The sequence below is a fragment of the Podarcis cretensis genome, assembly GCF_951804945.1.
Source record: "Podarcis cretensis genome assembly, chromosome: 13".
NCBI lineage: Eukaryota > Metazoa > Chordata > Lepidosauria > Squamata > Lacertidae > Podarcis > Podarcis cretensis.
Window position 1 is genome coordinate 42,966,034 of NC_137182.1, and position 16,312 is coordinate 42,982,345.

Consider the following 16,312-nt stretch of genomic DNA (forward strand, 5'->3'; position numbering starts at 1 on the left):
GAACATTTCTCTTTACTCTGGTTGCCATTTGATTACTAGCCCTAATTCAAATGCTGGTTTTGACTCATGTGGTTCAGAATCTCAGTACCTCAAGGACCTCCCCTTCCCATATCAACCTACCTGACCTCTGCAGTGATCACTTGAAGCCCTTGTCTGTGTGCCCCCTCCAACAGAGGTGCCGAGGGGGGCAGCAAGAGAAGAGGCCTTGCCAGTGGTAGCCCCTGGTTGTGTAGAGCTCTCCCTCATCAGGCTTGCCCACCGCTGATGTTCTTAGCTTTTGAATGCCAGGCAAATACATTTTTCTCCAGGCTTCAGATTCTTTGAATGGATGCAATCTTTATCCATTCCTTTTATTTATTTATTTTAAGAAATAATATCCCACTTTCCACATCATAGGTCTCAGGTTGTCTTTAACAATAAAATGTACCATATACACAATTTAAAACATGACTTTAACTTCCAAAATTTAAGACCTCAAGAATTTAACATATCTCTCTCAGAAAAGAAAAACAACCACCAGCAGTGAGCGACAGCACAACAGCACTTTCTCAACCTCACGTTGGACCAGCCCTCAATTAAATATAGTGTGACCACCTCAAGGTACACCAGTTACATGAATTTCTACAATTTACCTCAGATTATCTAGTGGGGGACTTTTGTGAGTTAAAAATGATTTAGAGTCTCAGGCAGGAGTTGCTCAAACAAACAAGAAAAGTTTTATTAAACAAAGGAAGTTTATGACACAAAGTGGGTCGGGAAACGAGTTCTTTCAGGTAGAATTTAACTTATTTACTTTAACTATAAGATGTCTCAGGTTTAAACATAACACTTTAGGCACAACTCTTCTTAAACTTCAGTTACTAAACATCAGTTGGTTCACTTCAGGTAGATAAATATTCAGGTTTCCAGAAGAGATGGCAAAATGTTCAGTTCAGTTTCTGTCACTTAGATAATACAGTGACCGCTCCCCACAACAACTGGGGGGGGGGGAGGCGCCTTTTGCGTGGTCGCGCACAGCCCCCCCATCCCAGTGCGTCTCCCGGTAGTAGGGGCTGGCTTTGCCCTCCCCAGGCTGGATACCTGGAGGTCTCCGCCTACTTCAGCCAATCGCCCAATCCCACCTGGGGGGGGCGTCGCCAGAGGATCAGCCAGGTAGGGGGAGGGACCCAGAAGGTGAATCTTACCTGCGAATCAGTGTCAGTTGGCTCCAGAACTTCTCCCACCCTGCCCTCCCTCAGTTAAGCCTCCTTTTGCAGGTTAACCTCTTCTCTACAGGTACGCAGGCGCTGTTGAAGGACCGGAAAGGAATTTTCCTGCATTGGCAGGTTTTGCCTTTCTTTAGTAAAATGTCACAACTTTGGTGGTTTCAGGCCTTGGGCGGAATCCTTTAGTCTAGCTTCCTAAATGGGGGGCCGGTTTTTATTTCAGCAATAACAGTACAAGTTAACTGAAGTTTCTTTTAATAATCCAACAACCAGTCTACTAAAACAGACCATGTATTCCAGCAACAGACCTTGAATCTAAAAATGACATTAATGCATACTCAAGCAGAATCTCTCTCTGCACAGCTGAAGCAAAATCCCAGGGGGTTCCAGGTGGTGCTCCTTTGTGGACCTGTAGTCTAACTACTTTTTTATAATTATTGAGTGCCAATGATATTCCATGTGTGATATTGAAGTGACATGGGGCCTTCCCCAGTGGCGGAGGAAGGGGGGCGGCCCCCCCGGGTGCCATCTCTGAGGAGGTGTGACAAGAAGGCACACCTCAGGGGGCTCCCCTGCCACCCTGGGCATGCACCGTCATTGTGCTTCTGCAGACGTGTGTGGAGGATCCTCTGCTCGCGGCTGCACCCTCCTCCGCCGTCCGTACAGCGCTCAAGCAGTGCCATCGGCAAACCAACCAGTGGTGCATGTGCGGCGGCGATCAAGCGCCATACAGTGTACCCTAACCCTCCACCACTGCTGCTGCTGCGAGCGAAGGATCCCACTGACTCCGCAGCAGCTGCGAGCAGAGGATCCCGCCGCCATACATAGGATGCGCATGCATGCATGGTACATAGCGGCGCACACGTGGTACGTAGCGGCACGTGTGCATGCGCCGATGGGCGGTTTGCCCTGCCCCCCTACCCTGGGTGCCTGTTCTTCTTCGTTCACCACTGCCTTCCCAAAGGCTTTAGGGATTGGTATCTCTGGTCCCTCCAGCAACCAGAACTCCCTTCATTTACTCAGTCTCCTCCACATGTCATGAAACACCTTGCAGGATGAGATCATGATGTGATGATCCAGAGGCAGAATCCCCATTCCTACCAGATTCTGAACTCATATGCAACATCTTGGGTTTGGAAGGGGCCCATGGGTATCTTTGAGAACGCAGATGGGACTGGAAGGGGCCTCTGGGTAGGGGAAGGATTCAGCAAGAGAGAAGCTGGAGCTCCCTGGAACATTTCTTTTGTAAATAGTTTATAAAGTATAACTTATATTAGATACATCCATCCCAACCTCCAGATCTCTTTCAGAATGCAGTCCTAGACAAACTGAATGTTTCTTGAATAGCAAGGTGTACGGCTGCATATAGTCACCAGGAGACAATGGCTATCTCAATGCTTCGTGATAATTTATTTCATAAAGTGGTTTTGCATTGTGTGGAAATGTATCTTCTTTTGCCTATCACTGACTCTGCTGTCAGGCTATTTTAATAGGACCTCTTGAGCTCTAGAGTTATGGCACCAGAAGAGGGAGAGAGGAATAGCCACTTCTTTAGTGTCACACATAATCTTATAAACTTCTATTATGCCCCTCTTTTTATATTCCTGAATCAAAAACACCCAAATGGTGGAGTTTAGTGGCTGATCAGACTACCAGCCCTTCTTGTGCAGAGTGAGGAAGAGACCCAAGAACACAGGATGTATACCTCACTCTAAGGTTTTTATTTACGCAATAACAGTACAAGTTAAATGAAGTTCCTTTTAATAATACAACAACCATTCTACTAAAACAAACCACGTATTCCAGCAGCTGAGTTTGAATTTAAAAATGACATTCATGCATATTCAAGAACACTTTCCTCTGCCGAGCTGTAGCAAGATCCCAAGGTGTTCCAGGGACTCACCCAGTGCTCCTTTGGAAAATTGAAGACATGGTAGAGACTGTTGTAGCTTTAAGAAATATGATTTATACACATATTTAAACCTTCAGTCTGCATGGAGGGGGTGCAGATCTTACAGCATGGCAATCCCAAGCAGGGATGCTCATCTAGTCTTAACAATCTGCACCTCCTGGACATGTTGCTGTTAGAAGGAACAAATCAGATGCCACAAGAAAATAAGAGGGGGAATAAAGAAATGGGAAATCTCTTCTCTTCCCCCACAGCCCCCATAGATGTGTCCTTCCATCCTCTCCTAGCTCTGCACCTCAACAGTCTGACACTATAATACTATTGTTGTAGTAGCTGTACTGAGGTTGAGGGTAGGCAAGTAAGTTTATCTGCCCCTTCCAGTGCTGTATGGGTGAAAGGGTGGTGTCGGTTCATGCACACAATGAGATAAGCAGCTTCAGATATGAATTTTGCTCCTCTTTCCAAGATATTCTGAGCTGTTAGGCAGTCTCCTCCCATCACAGCTGAGATAGGAAATTAATTAGAACAGCAGTTACCAGCATGGCACTCATGAGTGCCTGGGTGCGCTCGTATGGTGCTCACAAAAGGCCTCAGTAAATATCCCCTCAAAATTCACTGGCTCAGCCTCTCCATTTAATGGGGCTTGAGTACTGAAGGCCCACTCTCTCGTATGTTCTGAACAAGGGAGAGGTACAAAGAGCTTCTCTTTGCAAGCAAACCTTCTGAGAAGCATTCAGGAAGCAAAGGCCCTCTGAAATAAAACAGCTTCAATGAGATCTCTGAAAGTCAGTAGGGTGAATGTCTGCCTAACTTCTTGTAGCAGTTCCATAGAGTTGGGCCCACAACAGTGAAGGCACAACTCCTTGTTGACACGAGACATGATTGTGGTCCATAGAGAAGCATTAATCATGCTTCCCCCAGTGACCTCAGGTATACCTCAGGCTATCTCTGAGGTATTCTGGATGTAAAGTATTCAGGGATTTGTACACGAGTACAAGAACTTTGAGTATAACAACTCTGAACCAAGCCCGTGGCTAATGCAAAGTCGGTGGAGGTCTTTTAACAGTGATACCATGTGTTTATGGTGTTTGTGGTGGTCATCATGTTTCATGGCCTGAGACATTTTGGCATCTGAGGTGTGCCTCAGAATAGCAGGCCCCCCCCCCATTTCCACCAGGGAAGAACAGGTGAAGGAAGATGTACATCAGGGACAAGGGAGGAAGAATATTGACCCCTGCTGCCTCAGTACATCCTGCCGCATGAGGCAGTCACCTCACCTTGCCTCATGGGTGGACCAGCTCTGTTCTCTTCTTTGTGGTCCTCTTTCAGGTGGGGAACGATAGATTTCCTTATTGCATTGCCAGTAGATGAATACTTTGACTTTTTACGTATTTTAAAATTGCATTTGGTTGATATTTAAGGTGTTTTTTAATTACCGTATTTTTCGCTCTATAGGACGCACCCGATCATAGGACGCACCTTGTTTTAGTGGGGGAGAACAAGAAAAAAATATCTCCCCTCTCTGCTCAGCACCCCTTCAGCGAAGCGGCAGGAGAAATGGAGCCCCTTCCATTTCTCCTCCCGCTTATCTGAAGGGGCGCTGCGCAGCTCTCCCTCTCTGCTGAAGCCAGGAGAGTCTTGCTCTCCCAGCTTCACCAAAAGGAACCCGAAGCCTTTGGAGCGCAGCGCGAGGTCCTGCTGTGCTCCAAAGGCTTCAGGTGCCTATCCCTGAAGCCTGGAGAGCGAGAGGGGTCGGTGCGCACCGACCCCTCTTGCTCTCCAGGCTTCAGCGAAAGCAACACATAGCCTCCGGAGCGCAGAGGAAGCGCTCCCTCTGCACTTTGGAGGCTTCGCATTGCCTCCAAGGAAGCCAAGGAGCCTGTATTCGCTCCATATGACGCTCACACATTTCCAAGGAGCCTGTATTTGCTCCATATGACGCTCACACATTTCCCCTTAGTTTTTGGAGGGGGGAAAGTGTGTCTTATAGAGTGAAAAATACGGTACTATCTCCTAGGGCCAAAAAACATGTGATGCAAAATTAGGAAGCACATCAGGATTTGTACTTATTAAATAATAATGAGGTTAATGGAAATCAACATACATACATGGCCCCTGATTAACCTTTGTTGTTGTTGTTGTTTGCTGTTGTTTAGTCGTGTCCGACTGTTCATGAACCCATGGACCAGAGCACGCCAGGCACTCCTGTCTTCCACTGCCTCCGCAGTTTGGTCAAACTCATGCTGCTGGCTTTGAGAACACTGTCCAACCATCTCGTCCTCTTTCGTCCCCTTCTCCTTGTGCCCTCAATCTTTCCCAACAATAGGGTCTTTTCCAGGGAGTCTTCTCTTCTCACGAGGTGGCCAAAGTATTGGAGCCTCAGCTTCAGGATCTGTCCTTCCAGTGACCACTCAGGGCTGATTTCCTTAAGAATGGAGAGGTTTGATCTTCTTGCAGTCCAGAGGACTCTCAAGAGTCTCCTCCAAAACCATAATTCAAAAGCATCAATTCTTCAGCGATCAGCCTTCTTTATGGTCCAGCTCTCACTTCCATACATCACTACTGGGAAAACTATAGCTTTAACTATAAGGACCTTTGTTGGCAAGGTGATGTCTCTGCTTTTTAAGATGCTGTCTAGGTTTGTCATTGCTTTCCTCTCAAGAAGTAGGTGTCTTTTAATTTCGTGACTGCTGTCACCATCTGCAGTGATCATGGAGCCCAAGAAAGTAAAATCTCACACTGCCTCCATTTCTTCCCCTTCTATTTGCCAGGAGGTGATGGGACCAGTGGCCATGATCTTTGTTTTTTTTTGATGTTGAGCTTCAGACCATATTTTGTGCTCTCCTCTTTCACCCTCATTAAAAGGTTCTTTAATTCCTCCTCACTTTCTGCCATCAAGGTTGTGTCATCTGCATATCTGAGGTTGTTGATATTTCTTCCGGCAATCTTAATTCTGGTTTGGGATTCATCCAGCCCAGCCTTTCGCATGATGAATTCTGCATATAAGTTAAATAAACAGGGAGACAATATACAGCCTTGTTGTACTCCTTTCCCAATGTTGAATCAATCAGTTGTTCCATACCCAGTTCTAACTGTAGCTTCTTGTCCCACATAGAGATTTCTCAGGAGACAGATGAGGTGATCAGGCACTCCCATTTCTTTAAGAACTTGCCACAGTTTGCTGTGGTCGACACAGTCAGAGGCTTTTGCATAGTCAATAAAGCAGAAGTAGATGTCTTTCTGGAACTCTTTAGCTTTCTCCATAATCCAGCGCATGTTTGCAATTTGGTCTCTGGTTCCTCTGCCTCTTCTAAATCCAGCTTGCACTTCTGGGAGTTCTCGATCCACATACTGCTTGAGCCTTCCTTGTAGAATTTTAAGCATAACCTTGCTAGAGTGTGAAATGAGTGCAATTGTGCGATAGTTGGAGCATTCTTTGGCACTGCCCTTCTTTGGGATTGGGATGTAGACTGATCTTCTCCAATCTTCTGGCCACTGCTAAGTTTTCCAAATTTGCTGGCATATTGAGTGTAGCACCTTAACAGCACCATCTTTTAAAATTTTAAATAGTTCAGCTGGAATACCATCACTTCCACTGGCCTTGTTATTTGCAGTGCTTTCTAAGGCCCATTTGACTTCACTCTCCAGGATGTCTGGCTCAAGGTCAGCAACCACACTACCTGGGGTGTACGAGACATCCATATCTTTCTGGTATAATTCCTCTGTGCATTCTTGCCACCTCTTCTTGATGTCTTCTGCTTCTGTTAGGGCCTTACCACTTTTGTCCTTCATTATGGTAGTCTTTGTACAAAATGTTCCTTTCATATCTCCAATTTTCTTGAACAGATCTCTAGTTCTTCCCATTCTGTTGTTTTCCTCTATTTCTTTGCATTGTTCGTTTAAGAAGGCCTTCTTGTCTCTCCTTGCTATTTTTTGGAAATCTGCATTCAATTTCCTGTATCTTTCACTATCTCCCTCGCATTTTGCTTGCCTTCTCTCCCCCGCTATTTGTAAGGCCTCGTTGGACAGCCACTTTGCTTTCTTGCATTTCCTTTTCATTGGGATGGTTTTTGTTGCTGCCTCCTGTATAATGTTACGAGCCTCCACCCATAGTTCTTCAGGCACTCTGTCCACCAAATCTAAATCCTTAAACCTGTTCCTCACTTCCACTGTGTATTCATAAGGGATTTGGTTTAGATTGTATCTTACCGGCCCAGTGATTTTTCCTACTTTCTTCAGTTTAAGCTTGAATTTTGCTATAAGAAGCTGATGATCTGAGCCACAGTCAGCTCCGGGTCTTGTTTTTTCTGACTGTATAGAGCTTCTCCATCTTTGGCTGCAGAGAATATAATAAATCTGATTTCGATGCTACCCATCTGGGGATGTCCATGTGTAGAGTCGTCTCTTGTGTTGTTGGAAAAGAATGTTTGTGATGACTAGCTTGTTCTCTTGGCAGAACTCTATTAACCTTTGCCCTGCTTCGTTTTGAACTCCAAGGCCAAACTTGCCAGTTGTTCCTTTTATCTCTTGATTCTCTACTTTAGCATTCCAAACCCCTATAATGAGAAGAAAACCCTTCTTTGGTGTCATTTCTATAACGTGTTGTAAGTCTTCATAGAATTGGTCAATTTCAGTTTCTTCAGCACCAGTAGTTGGTGCATAAACTTGGATTACTGTGATGTTAAAAGGCCTGCCTTGGATTCGTATCGAGATCATTCTATCATTTTTGAGATTGCATTCCAGTACAGCTTTCACCACTCTTTTGTTGACTATGAAGGCCACTCCATTTCTTTTATGGGATTCTTGCCCACAGTAGTAGATATGATGGTCATCCGAGCTGAATTCGCCCATTCCCATCCATTTTAGTTCACTGATGCCCAGGATGTCAATATTTATTCTTGCCATCTCATTTTTGACCACATCCAACTTACCAAGGTTCATGGTTCTTACATTCCAGGTTCCTATGCAATATTTTTCTTTACAGCATTGAACTTTCCTTTCGCTTCCACAACTGAGCGATCTTTCGGCTTTGGCCCAGCCGCTTCATCAGCTCTGAATCTACTTGTACTTGTCCTCCGCTCTTCCTCAGTAGCATGTTGGACGCCTTCCGACCTGAGGGGCTCATCTTCCAGCGTCATAACTTTTATATGCCTGTTGTCTTTGTCTATGGAGTTTTCTTGGCAGGGATACTGGAGTGGCTTGCCGGTTCCTGCTCCAGGTGGATCACGTATGGTCAAAACTCTCTACTATGACCTGTCCATCTTGGGTGGCCCTGCACGGCATAGCTCATAGCTTTTCTGAGTTATTCAAGCCCCTTCACCACGGCAAGGCAGTGATCCATGAAGGGACTGATTAACCTTAGGAAACAAATTTTCCTTTGTGCCTCAGACAAAGCTAACTTACAGAGTTGGGACTCTTCTGGGACAATTAAAGCTTAGATCAAAACTACCATAATGGCCTGAATATAAGCCATACTTTTTTTCAGACTGTGAAAAGTGTGGCATATATCTGGAACTGAGCCCTGTATGCCTGCCTCCCGGCACTCCCAGCACTACCTCCCCATGCCGGAGCCAGCCACCCCCTCCCCCGTTCAGGGTGGTAGTGCAAAAACCACTCACAGCTCCAGAATTGAATTTATTGTTGGGCAACCTTCAATGCAATTGTTTGGAATTACACAAAATCATCCATTTTATTTATCAACCAAACATTCAAGCTCAAGACACATGGCAGGTGAGAAGAGAAGTGGGAGGGTTGTCTTGTGGTTGTTGTCGCTGTTCATTATCTGAAAAAAATCAATAAAGCATGTACTTTGGTTCCAATGTAAGTGGAGCAGTGTGTAGTTTCTCATTAACCCTTGGGCCTCTTCTATCCTATATAAACAGCAACTGTTCACACATTTCCCACATTCTCCAAAAAGAGAAGCAGCTGCCACCTATTACAAACTTTCTGTGTGAATACCGTGGAAACCGGTAAGACTTGGAGGGTTACTGGGCAGGAGCAGAGAGAGATTACTTTAGAATTTGGGGCACAAGGGAAGGGTTGCTTCTTTGTCGACATGTAGCCTAACTTTATAATTACTGAGTGCCAATGATATTCTCTGTGTAATATAGAAGTTATGTGGGGCTTTCCAAAGGCTTTAGGGATTGGTATCTCTGGTCCCTCCAGCAACCAGAATTCCTTTCTTTACTCATTCTCCACTAAATGTCTTGAAACACCTTGCAGGATGAAATCATGATGTGATCCAGAGGCAGAATTCTCATTTCTACTAGATTCTGAACTCATTTGCAACATCTTGGGTTTGGAAGCGGGGCATGGGTATCTGGAAAAATACTCTCCATTTCCGTGGGTTGGCTCAAAGGAACCAGATATGACTGGAAGGGGCCTCTGGGTAGAGGAAGGATTCAGCAACAGAGAAGCTAGAGCTTCCTTGCACATTCATTCTGTAAATAGTCTATAAAGTTTATCTTATATTATGAACATCCATCCCGACCTCCAGATCACTTTCAGAATGCAATCCTATACAAACTGAGTGTTGCTAAGTTCTCAAATAGCAATGAGTAGGGCTGCATAAAGTCACCAGAAGACCATGGCTATCTTAATGCTTTGTGATCATGACTTTCATAAAGGAGTTTTTCACACTGTCTGACAGCTGAGTTAATTCCCCCCTCCCCTCACTCCCTACTCCAAGTGCAAATGTTAGTTTATAAATGTGGTACAGTAACTCCTGAGGATCTGAATGTATAATATTCAGTGTTTGAGTTAAAAGTTGTCAATCAACTAGCGGGATCATGTGATCGAATTACTGTACCCCATGCTTATATATATCTGAACAGTGAGGCTTTTGCTGGGTGTGTGGAGGGTGCATTTTATGGTTCAAAAAGATTATGTTTCCTTTTACGGCTTTGGTTTCTTGGGGAATGGGGTTTAAGAATGTGCTAAGCATTCTGATGGTGCTTTTTTAAAAAAAAAAACTATTTTCAGCATTGGGAGATGAAATCAATGACACTTAAATAAAATAAAATAAAACAGGAGTTTTGCATTCTATGAAAAAGTATGTTCTTTTGCCTGTCCACTGACTCTACTTTCAAGCTATTTTAATGGGACCTCTTGAGCTCTACAGTTATGACAGAAGAAGTAGGAGAGAGAAATAGCCACTTCTTTAATGCCATGCACAATCTTCCATTATGACCTTCTTTTTATATACCTGAATCAAAAACACCCAGAAGGTGGAGTTTAGTGACTGATCAGACCACCAGCCCTAGTTTGGGGGAGGGGATTGTGCAGAGTGAGAAAGAGACCCAAGAAAATGACATTCATGCACACACTCTCCCTGCTGAGCTGGAGCAAGATCCCAGGAGATTCCAGATATTCACCCAGGGGCTGTGCTCCCTTTGAGAGTTGAAGACATGGTAGGGACTGTTTTAGCTTTAAGAAATATGATTTATACACATATTTAAACCTTCAGTCCACATGGAGGGAGTACAGATCTTACAGCATGGCAATCCCAAGCAGGGATGATCATCTGGTCTAAACCTCCTGAAGAACCATGAACAACGTTGGCGTTAGAGGGAACAAATCAGATGCCACAAGAAAATCCGTGGGGGAATAAAGAACTGGGAAATCTCTTCTCTCCCCTCCCCCACCAACCACAATAGATGTGTACTGTCCTCTTCTCCTAGCTCTGAACCTCAATAGTCTGGCACTACAGTACTATTGCTTTAACTACCGAGGTTGAAAGTAGGCAAGTAAGTTTATCTGCCCCTTCCAGGATGAATGGGAGAAAGGATGGATGGTGTTGGTTTATGCACACTATGAGGAAAAAAACAGGTCCAGATCTGAATTTTGTTCCTCTTTCCAAGATATTCTGAGGTATTAGGCAGTTTCTTCCCATCACAGCTGAGACGGGAAATTAATTAGAACAGCAGGCACCAACATAGCACTTATGGGTGCCTGAGTGACCTCGTATGGTGCCCACAAAAGATCTCGGTAAATATCCCCTCAAAATCCACTGTCTCAGCCTCTCCTTAAGCTTGACCACATTTAATGGGGCTTGAGTATTGAATGCCCACTCTCTCAAATGTTCTGAACAAGGGAGCGGCACAAAGAGCTTTTCTTTGTGAGCAAACACAGCAGTGATGGATACAGCTGTTTAAGCCACAATGAGCCTTCAAACGAGCATTGATTTTCAGCAAAATCTTGGTCTTTTGTTTCTCAAACAGCCATACCCTAAAGTCACTGGGCAAACTGCTTTTAAAACTGATCAGCCTGTCAAATGCAATATTATATTCCTTGAAAGGGAGTGGGTCTCCTATCAAATGAAAAGAGAAATAGATAGAAAATATGTCTTGACAAGCAGAAGATTTTTGGTTCGTCTTTCAAAGCACCTCACAATTAATTAGTAATCATTTACCTTTGGAATTATATTTGGCTCTGGCAGGTATATTGTGTTAAAGCATTGAGACTATTTTCCAAGACGTCAGCAATTTTTTTTAATTGTTTCATTGTCATAAATAATAAAATAAGTAAAAAGAGTAAATAATCAATTTGTGAAATCTTCTGATCTAACTGAATACACTGCTTTCTTTTCCTAGAATCAAGCACCATGCCAGAGATAGTCCCTAAGAACAAAGCCCCAGGGGTTGATTTCTGTGGGGTAGATGAATATTACTACATTGTCCGTTCAGACCTGGGCTGCTACATGAGGTCCACCAATTTCCACAGGGGCAAAGACCTTGAAGTGTTTAGCCTGCACAGTTCCTGCATGGGAGGAGATCACTACTTAGCCCATCAGGACGGCCTATTCTACATCATCAAAGGAGACAACTATCGCCGTGTCAGCAACATGAATAAAGACCTAGATGCTGTAGTATACAGCCTCCATCCCAACTGCCGCGGAGGGGACCATTACCTCTCAGCCTCTAGATACTTCTATATCATTTTCCAGAAAAGAGGTGTTTACCGTATGGTCACTAATATGAATGAAGACAAAGATGCAGTTGAATACACACTTCACCCTGCTTGCAAGGATGGTCTCTATTACTGGGGCGTCAGAAAATACTATTACTTTGTAAAACCTGTTGATGAATGGGGCATCCAGTACTATAAAAGCACCAACTTCCACGAAAATCTGAATGCTGAAACATTTTCCTTCCATAGTGATGTTGTGAATATGCTCCCTGGAGGAATGGCTGTTACCTATGGCTCAGCTTATGGTAGATGGGAACCTATCAAGACCATTTCCAATGACTCTAGCACTCCCATTGTATGGAATAAGAAGATCACTAAGAAAGTGGGATACAACAAGCAGAAGATGAGCAGTGTGGAGCACAACTGGAAGGTTTCCATGACTGCCTCATATCAGTCAGGTGCGCTCACTGAAGCCATTGCCAAGTACCAGTTCTCTCTCACTGCTGAGTATGGTGGGAAGAGGGTCAACACAGAGCAGGAAAACTGGAATGAAGCCACTGAGATCGAAGAAGCTATTAGTGTAACCGTGCAGCCCAATGAGAAGATGTACATATGGCAATACGAGTTGGGTTTGGGCAAGGAAGCGGTCTTGTTCTGCCGTGATATAAAATTTACGAGTGATTCTACTCCACCTACAGATATTCCTTTGCCACCTTCCAATAAGTGAAAAGAAAAGTGTTAGGCCAAAAGGCACCCTCTCTATTATAAAATTTGATTGATTACTATGGGCTAATATTTAGACAGTATAGCGCTTTCATGTGTTAAGAGGGAGTTAGATGAATAGTATATAGAGATGCATAAGCTAAACACGAAGTGAGATTAATGATTACTAGACATATTATATACTCTCATATAGACATACTAATCTCACTAGGCTACAGCTAGAAATGCATGTCCTAGTTTGTGCACGATGCAGGTGACCCAAGCTGAATGCTTTCTAGATAAGCTACTATTTCCTGGTCTCCATAAATCCCTTTGCCAAATTTGTACCTTCATTTTGCTTTGTACCTGCTGAACTTCTAATCCTATCCCACTGTTGTTGTACAAATCAAATAAAATGAAGAATCAATGGTTTAAAAATATGTGCAATGCGTGTTTCACACTTGTGACAAAATGATTTACAACATATATAGTTTATAGTTTAGTTTATTATTTCTGCCCTGCCCATCTGGCTGGGTTACCCCAGCCACTCTGGGTGGCTCTCAACAGCACATTAAAAACAGAATAAAACTTCAAAAATTAAAAACTTCCCTAAACAGTGCTGCCTTCAGATGTCTTCTAAAGGATGGATAGTTGTTTATTTCCTTGACATCTGATAGAAGGGCATTCCACAGGGCGGGTGCCATTACCGCGAAGGCCCTCTGCCTCATTCCCTGGAACTTCGCTTCTCACAGTGAGGGAACTGCCAGAAGGCTTTGGCGCTGGACCTCAGTGTCTGAGCTGAACGATGGGGGTTGAGATGCTCCTTCAGGTATACTGGGCCGAGGCTGTTTAGGGCATTAAAGGTTAGCACCAACACTTTGAATTGTGCTTGGAAACATACTGAGAGTCAATGTAGGTCTTTCAAGACCAGTGTTATATAGTCTTGGCAGCCGCTCCCAGACACCAGTTTGGCTGCCACATTCTGGATTAGTTGCAGTTTCCGGGTCACCTTCAAGGAAATAAACAACTATCTGACTTTTCAAAGACGTCTGAAGGCAGTCCTGTTTAGGGAAATTTTTAATGTTTGATGCTTTTTGTCCTTTTAATATTCTGTTGGGGGCCACCCAGAGTGGCTGGGGAAACCCAGTCAGATGGGCGGGGTATAAATAAATAATAACACTAACCATTGGCCATGTTGGCTGAGGGAGTTAGTATACACTTAAATCTGGAGGGCCACATGTTTTAAGCATGCTGCTGGCCTGGCTAAGAAATGTGAGAGTAAGGCTCCTTCAGGAAGTTGGCTTGGAGGAGCAAGGAGTCAAGTGCTGTGGCCAGAGCAGAGAGAAGGAAACCGCAGAAGCCCAAAGGTTGATCGTGATAAAGGCCTTTTGTCAAAAACCACATCAAACATTTATGCAAATACAAGGAAGAACATAGAAGTGTTTGTACTGTGTTTGAGTTGAAGGCTGGGTTTCTTTGGAAACGGAGTGGAGATTTCTGTGGAAGAAGATGTTTCAATAAAGCCGGCCAATCATAGGTAATAAAACAGGAGAGCACTTTTGTGTGTGTTTTTAAAGGCCCGGAACCATTGGCTCAGAAAGTACAATCCAATGGCCCCTACATTTGTTGTTGCTGCCCCTATTTTCAGACATATCTCCCTAGTAAAACACTGTTCCCATTGTTACTGTTTGTCATTGGGGGCATTTAACTCCTTCTTTAGCCTCTTTATCACCTTCTGTACATCCACTCAGAAGAAAGATCCATGAAGTTCAATGGTACATACCCCTTGTCCACGATAGCGGGCTAATTTTTTCAGTGGCTAATGGATGCTTCTTGACTATGCCTTTTTTTCCTAGGGAAGGTTGGGCAGTCTGTGGCCTCCAAGTTTTGTTTTTGGACTCCAGTTCCCATCAGCCCCAGCAAGCATAGCCAAAGATGATGGGATTTCTAGTCCAGCAACACTTGGAGGGCCACAGGTTCCTCATCACTGCTCAAATGCACACGCATGTGAAATATTCTTCAAGCACACAAAGGCACTGCCATATTTTACACACTGCAGCTTCCAGGATACATTTAAAGCCACCTAGAACATAGTACAATTTCAATTTTTCTATTATATCTTTGGCCAAAAATTTTGTAGCATAAAATGTAGAAGGCTTCCTTCAGCAAGGCATAACCCCATTTTCACCTGAGAAAGTCGATCTCCTGGCTATTTGCTCGCCTCTTGCCATTAAGGCTCTTAACTTGGAGGCATTAGAGTTTCAGTGTGATGTGTTGGATACAGGATCAGACTTAGATGGGGAAATGCCAACTCAAATATTCTATGCCCTAAAATACAAATAAACAAGCCTCACCACCACCACTGCTTCCATAATACTGGAAGCCCAGATCACCCAATGAAGCTAGATGGTAGGAAATTCAGGGCAGGCAAAAGCAAGCACTCTCTCACAGAGCACACACTGAAAATGGAATTTGCAGCCACTAACTTGGACACCTTTAAAAGGAGATGGGGCAAATTCAGGGAGAATAAGGCTGGTTGATTGCTATGGTTAACAGGATGCATGACTACACTGGCCTTTCAACCAACCCAGCATGGGTCTTTTGTGCTTCTTAGGATACTAACAATGGTTGATTCCAGTTCCACATTTCAGAGTTAAAGTTAATTGTGGCAAGTCAGCTGTTATCTATCTTACAAGCTTCTGGTATCTGTAGTGGGTGGTTGGGGAATGTTTGAGATGAAGTGGCTACTCAAAGAGTCTCTTGACCTAGGAATGGAGGTTCAAAAGTAAGGATTTCCTCATTCCAAACTGGTCTAGAGCACAGCTGTGTTGGAAGAGATCCATTTTTGTAAGAAGAAAGGAGCCACGTGGCCACGCGGAGGGAGATTGGGCAAGCTCTAGAATATAAAAATGATCTATCTAAGCCAAAGTGACCAGAGGAGAAAAGCAACTCCCATCCAGCAGACTGGTCTTCTTATCACCACACCCCCATTATTATATTTTATTCTGAGGGTAAGTAGGAAATCATTATATTCTATCTTGTGCTGTGATATTTGCTTCCATGTATTCATCTTTAATGGCGAGAACCTGGCGGAGGATAGAAACCTTGTCTCCTCTTCTGCCCTTTTATAGCAACATAATTATCAGAAAGGGCGCTCAGATGGCTCAGTCAGTACAGCATCAGACTTTTAATCTGAGGGTCCAGGGTTCAAGTCCCTGTTCAGGTGAGTACGATTTTTAAGGGACGCGGGTGGGGCTGTGGGTTAAACCACAGAGCCTAGGACTTGCCAATCAGAAGGTTGGCGGTTCGAGTGCCCGCAACGGGGTGAGCTCCCGTTGCTCGGCCCCTGCTCCTGCCAACCTAGCAGTTCGAAAGCACATCAAAGTGCAAGTAGATAAATAGGTACCGCTCCGGCGGGAAGGGAAACAGCATTTCCGTGTGCTGCTCTGGTTCGCCAGAAGCGGCTTAGTTCTGCTGGCCACATGACCCGGAAGCTGTACTTGGCTCCCTTGGCCAATAAAGCGAGATGAGCGCCGCAACCCCAGAGTCGGTCACGACTGGACCTGATGGTCAGGGGTCCCTTTACCTT

General features: G+C 44.3%; 3 protein-coding genes across 4 annotated transcripts in view; 2 read left to right on the forward strand and 1 right to left on the reverse strand.

Moving 5' to 3' along the window:
• The window catches only part of LOC307201264 (angiogenin-3-like), a 346,417-nt gene that overhangs the window by 77,742 nt on the left and 252,363 nt on the right, over nucleotides 1-16,312 (reverse strand). The window lies entirely within an intron of this gene.
• The window catches only part of LOC307201278 (ribonuclease pancreatic-like), an 86,679-nt gene that overhangs the window by 28,921 nt on the left and 41,446 nt on the right, over nucleotides 1-16,312 (forward strand). The window lies entirely within an intron of this gene.
• Nucleotides 4,359-13,161, forward strand: LOC307201242 (uncharacterized protein). The gene is made up of 3 exons (XM_079950287.1): nucleotides 4,359-4,443; nucleotides 8,997-9,083; nucleotides 11,706-13,161. Exons 1-3 carry the CDS (start codon nucleotides 4,374-4,376, stop codon nucleotides 12,746-12,748), a joined length of 1,200 nt encoding a protein of 399 aa, XP_079806413.1. The 5' UTR covers nucleotides 4,359-4,373; the 3' UTR covers nucleotides 12,749-13,161.

Excerpts from the sequence above, each read along its gene's own strand:
- LOC307201242 (XM_079950287.1), top strand. The coding sequence starts at position 4,374 with ATGAGGCAGTCACCTCACCTTGCCTCATGGGTGGACCAGCTCTGTTCT. Across the intron at positions 4,444-8,996 it reads TCTTTGTGGTCCTCTTTCAG|CAACTGTTCACACATTTCCC; the intron begins GTGGGGAACGAT and ends CTATATAAACAG. Across the intron at positions 9,084-11,705 it reads TGTGAATACCGTGGAAACCG|AATCAAGCACCATGCCAGAG; the intron begins GTAAGACTTGGA and ends TTCTTTTCCTAG.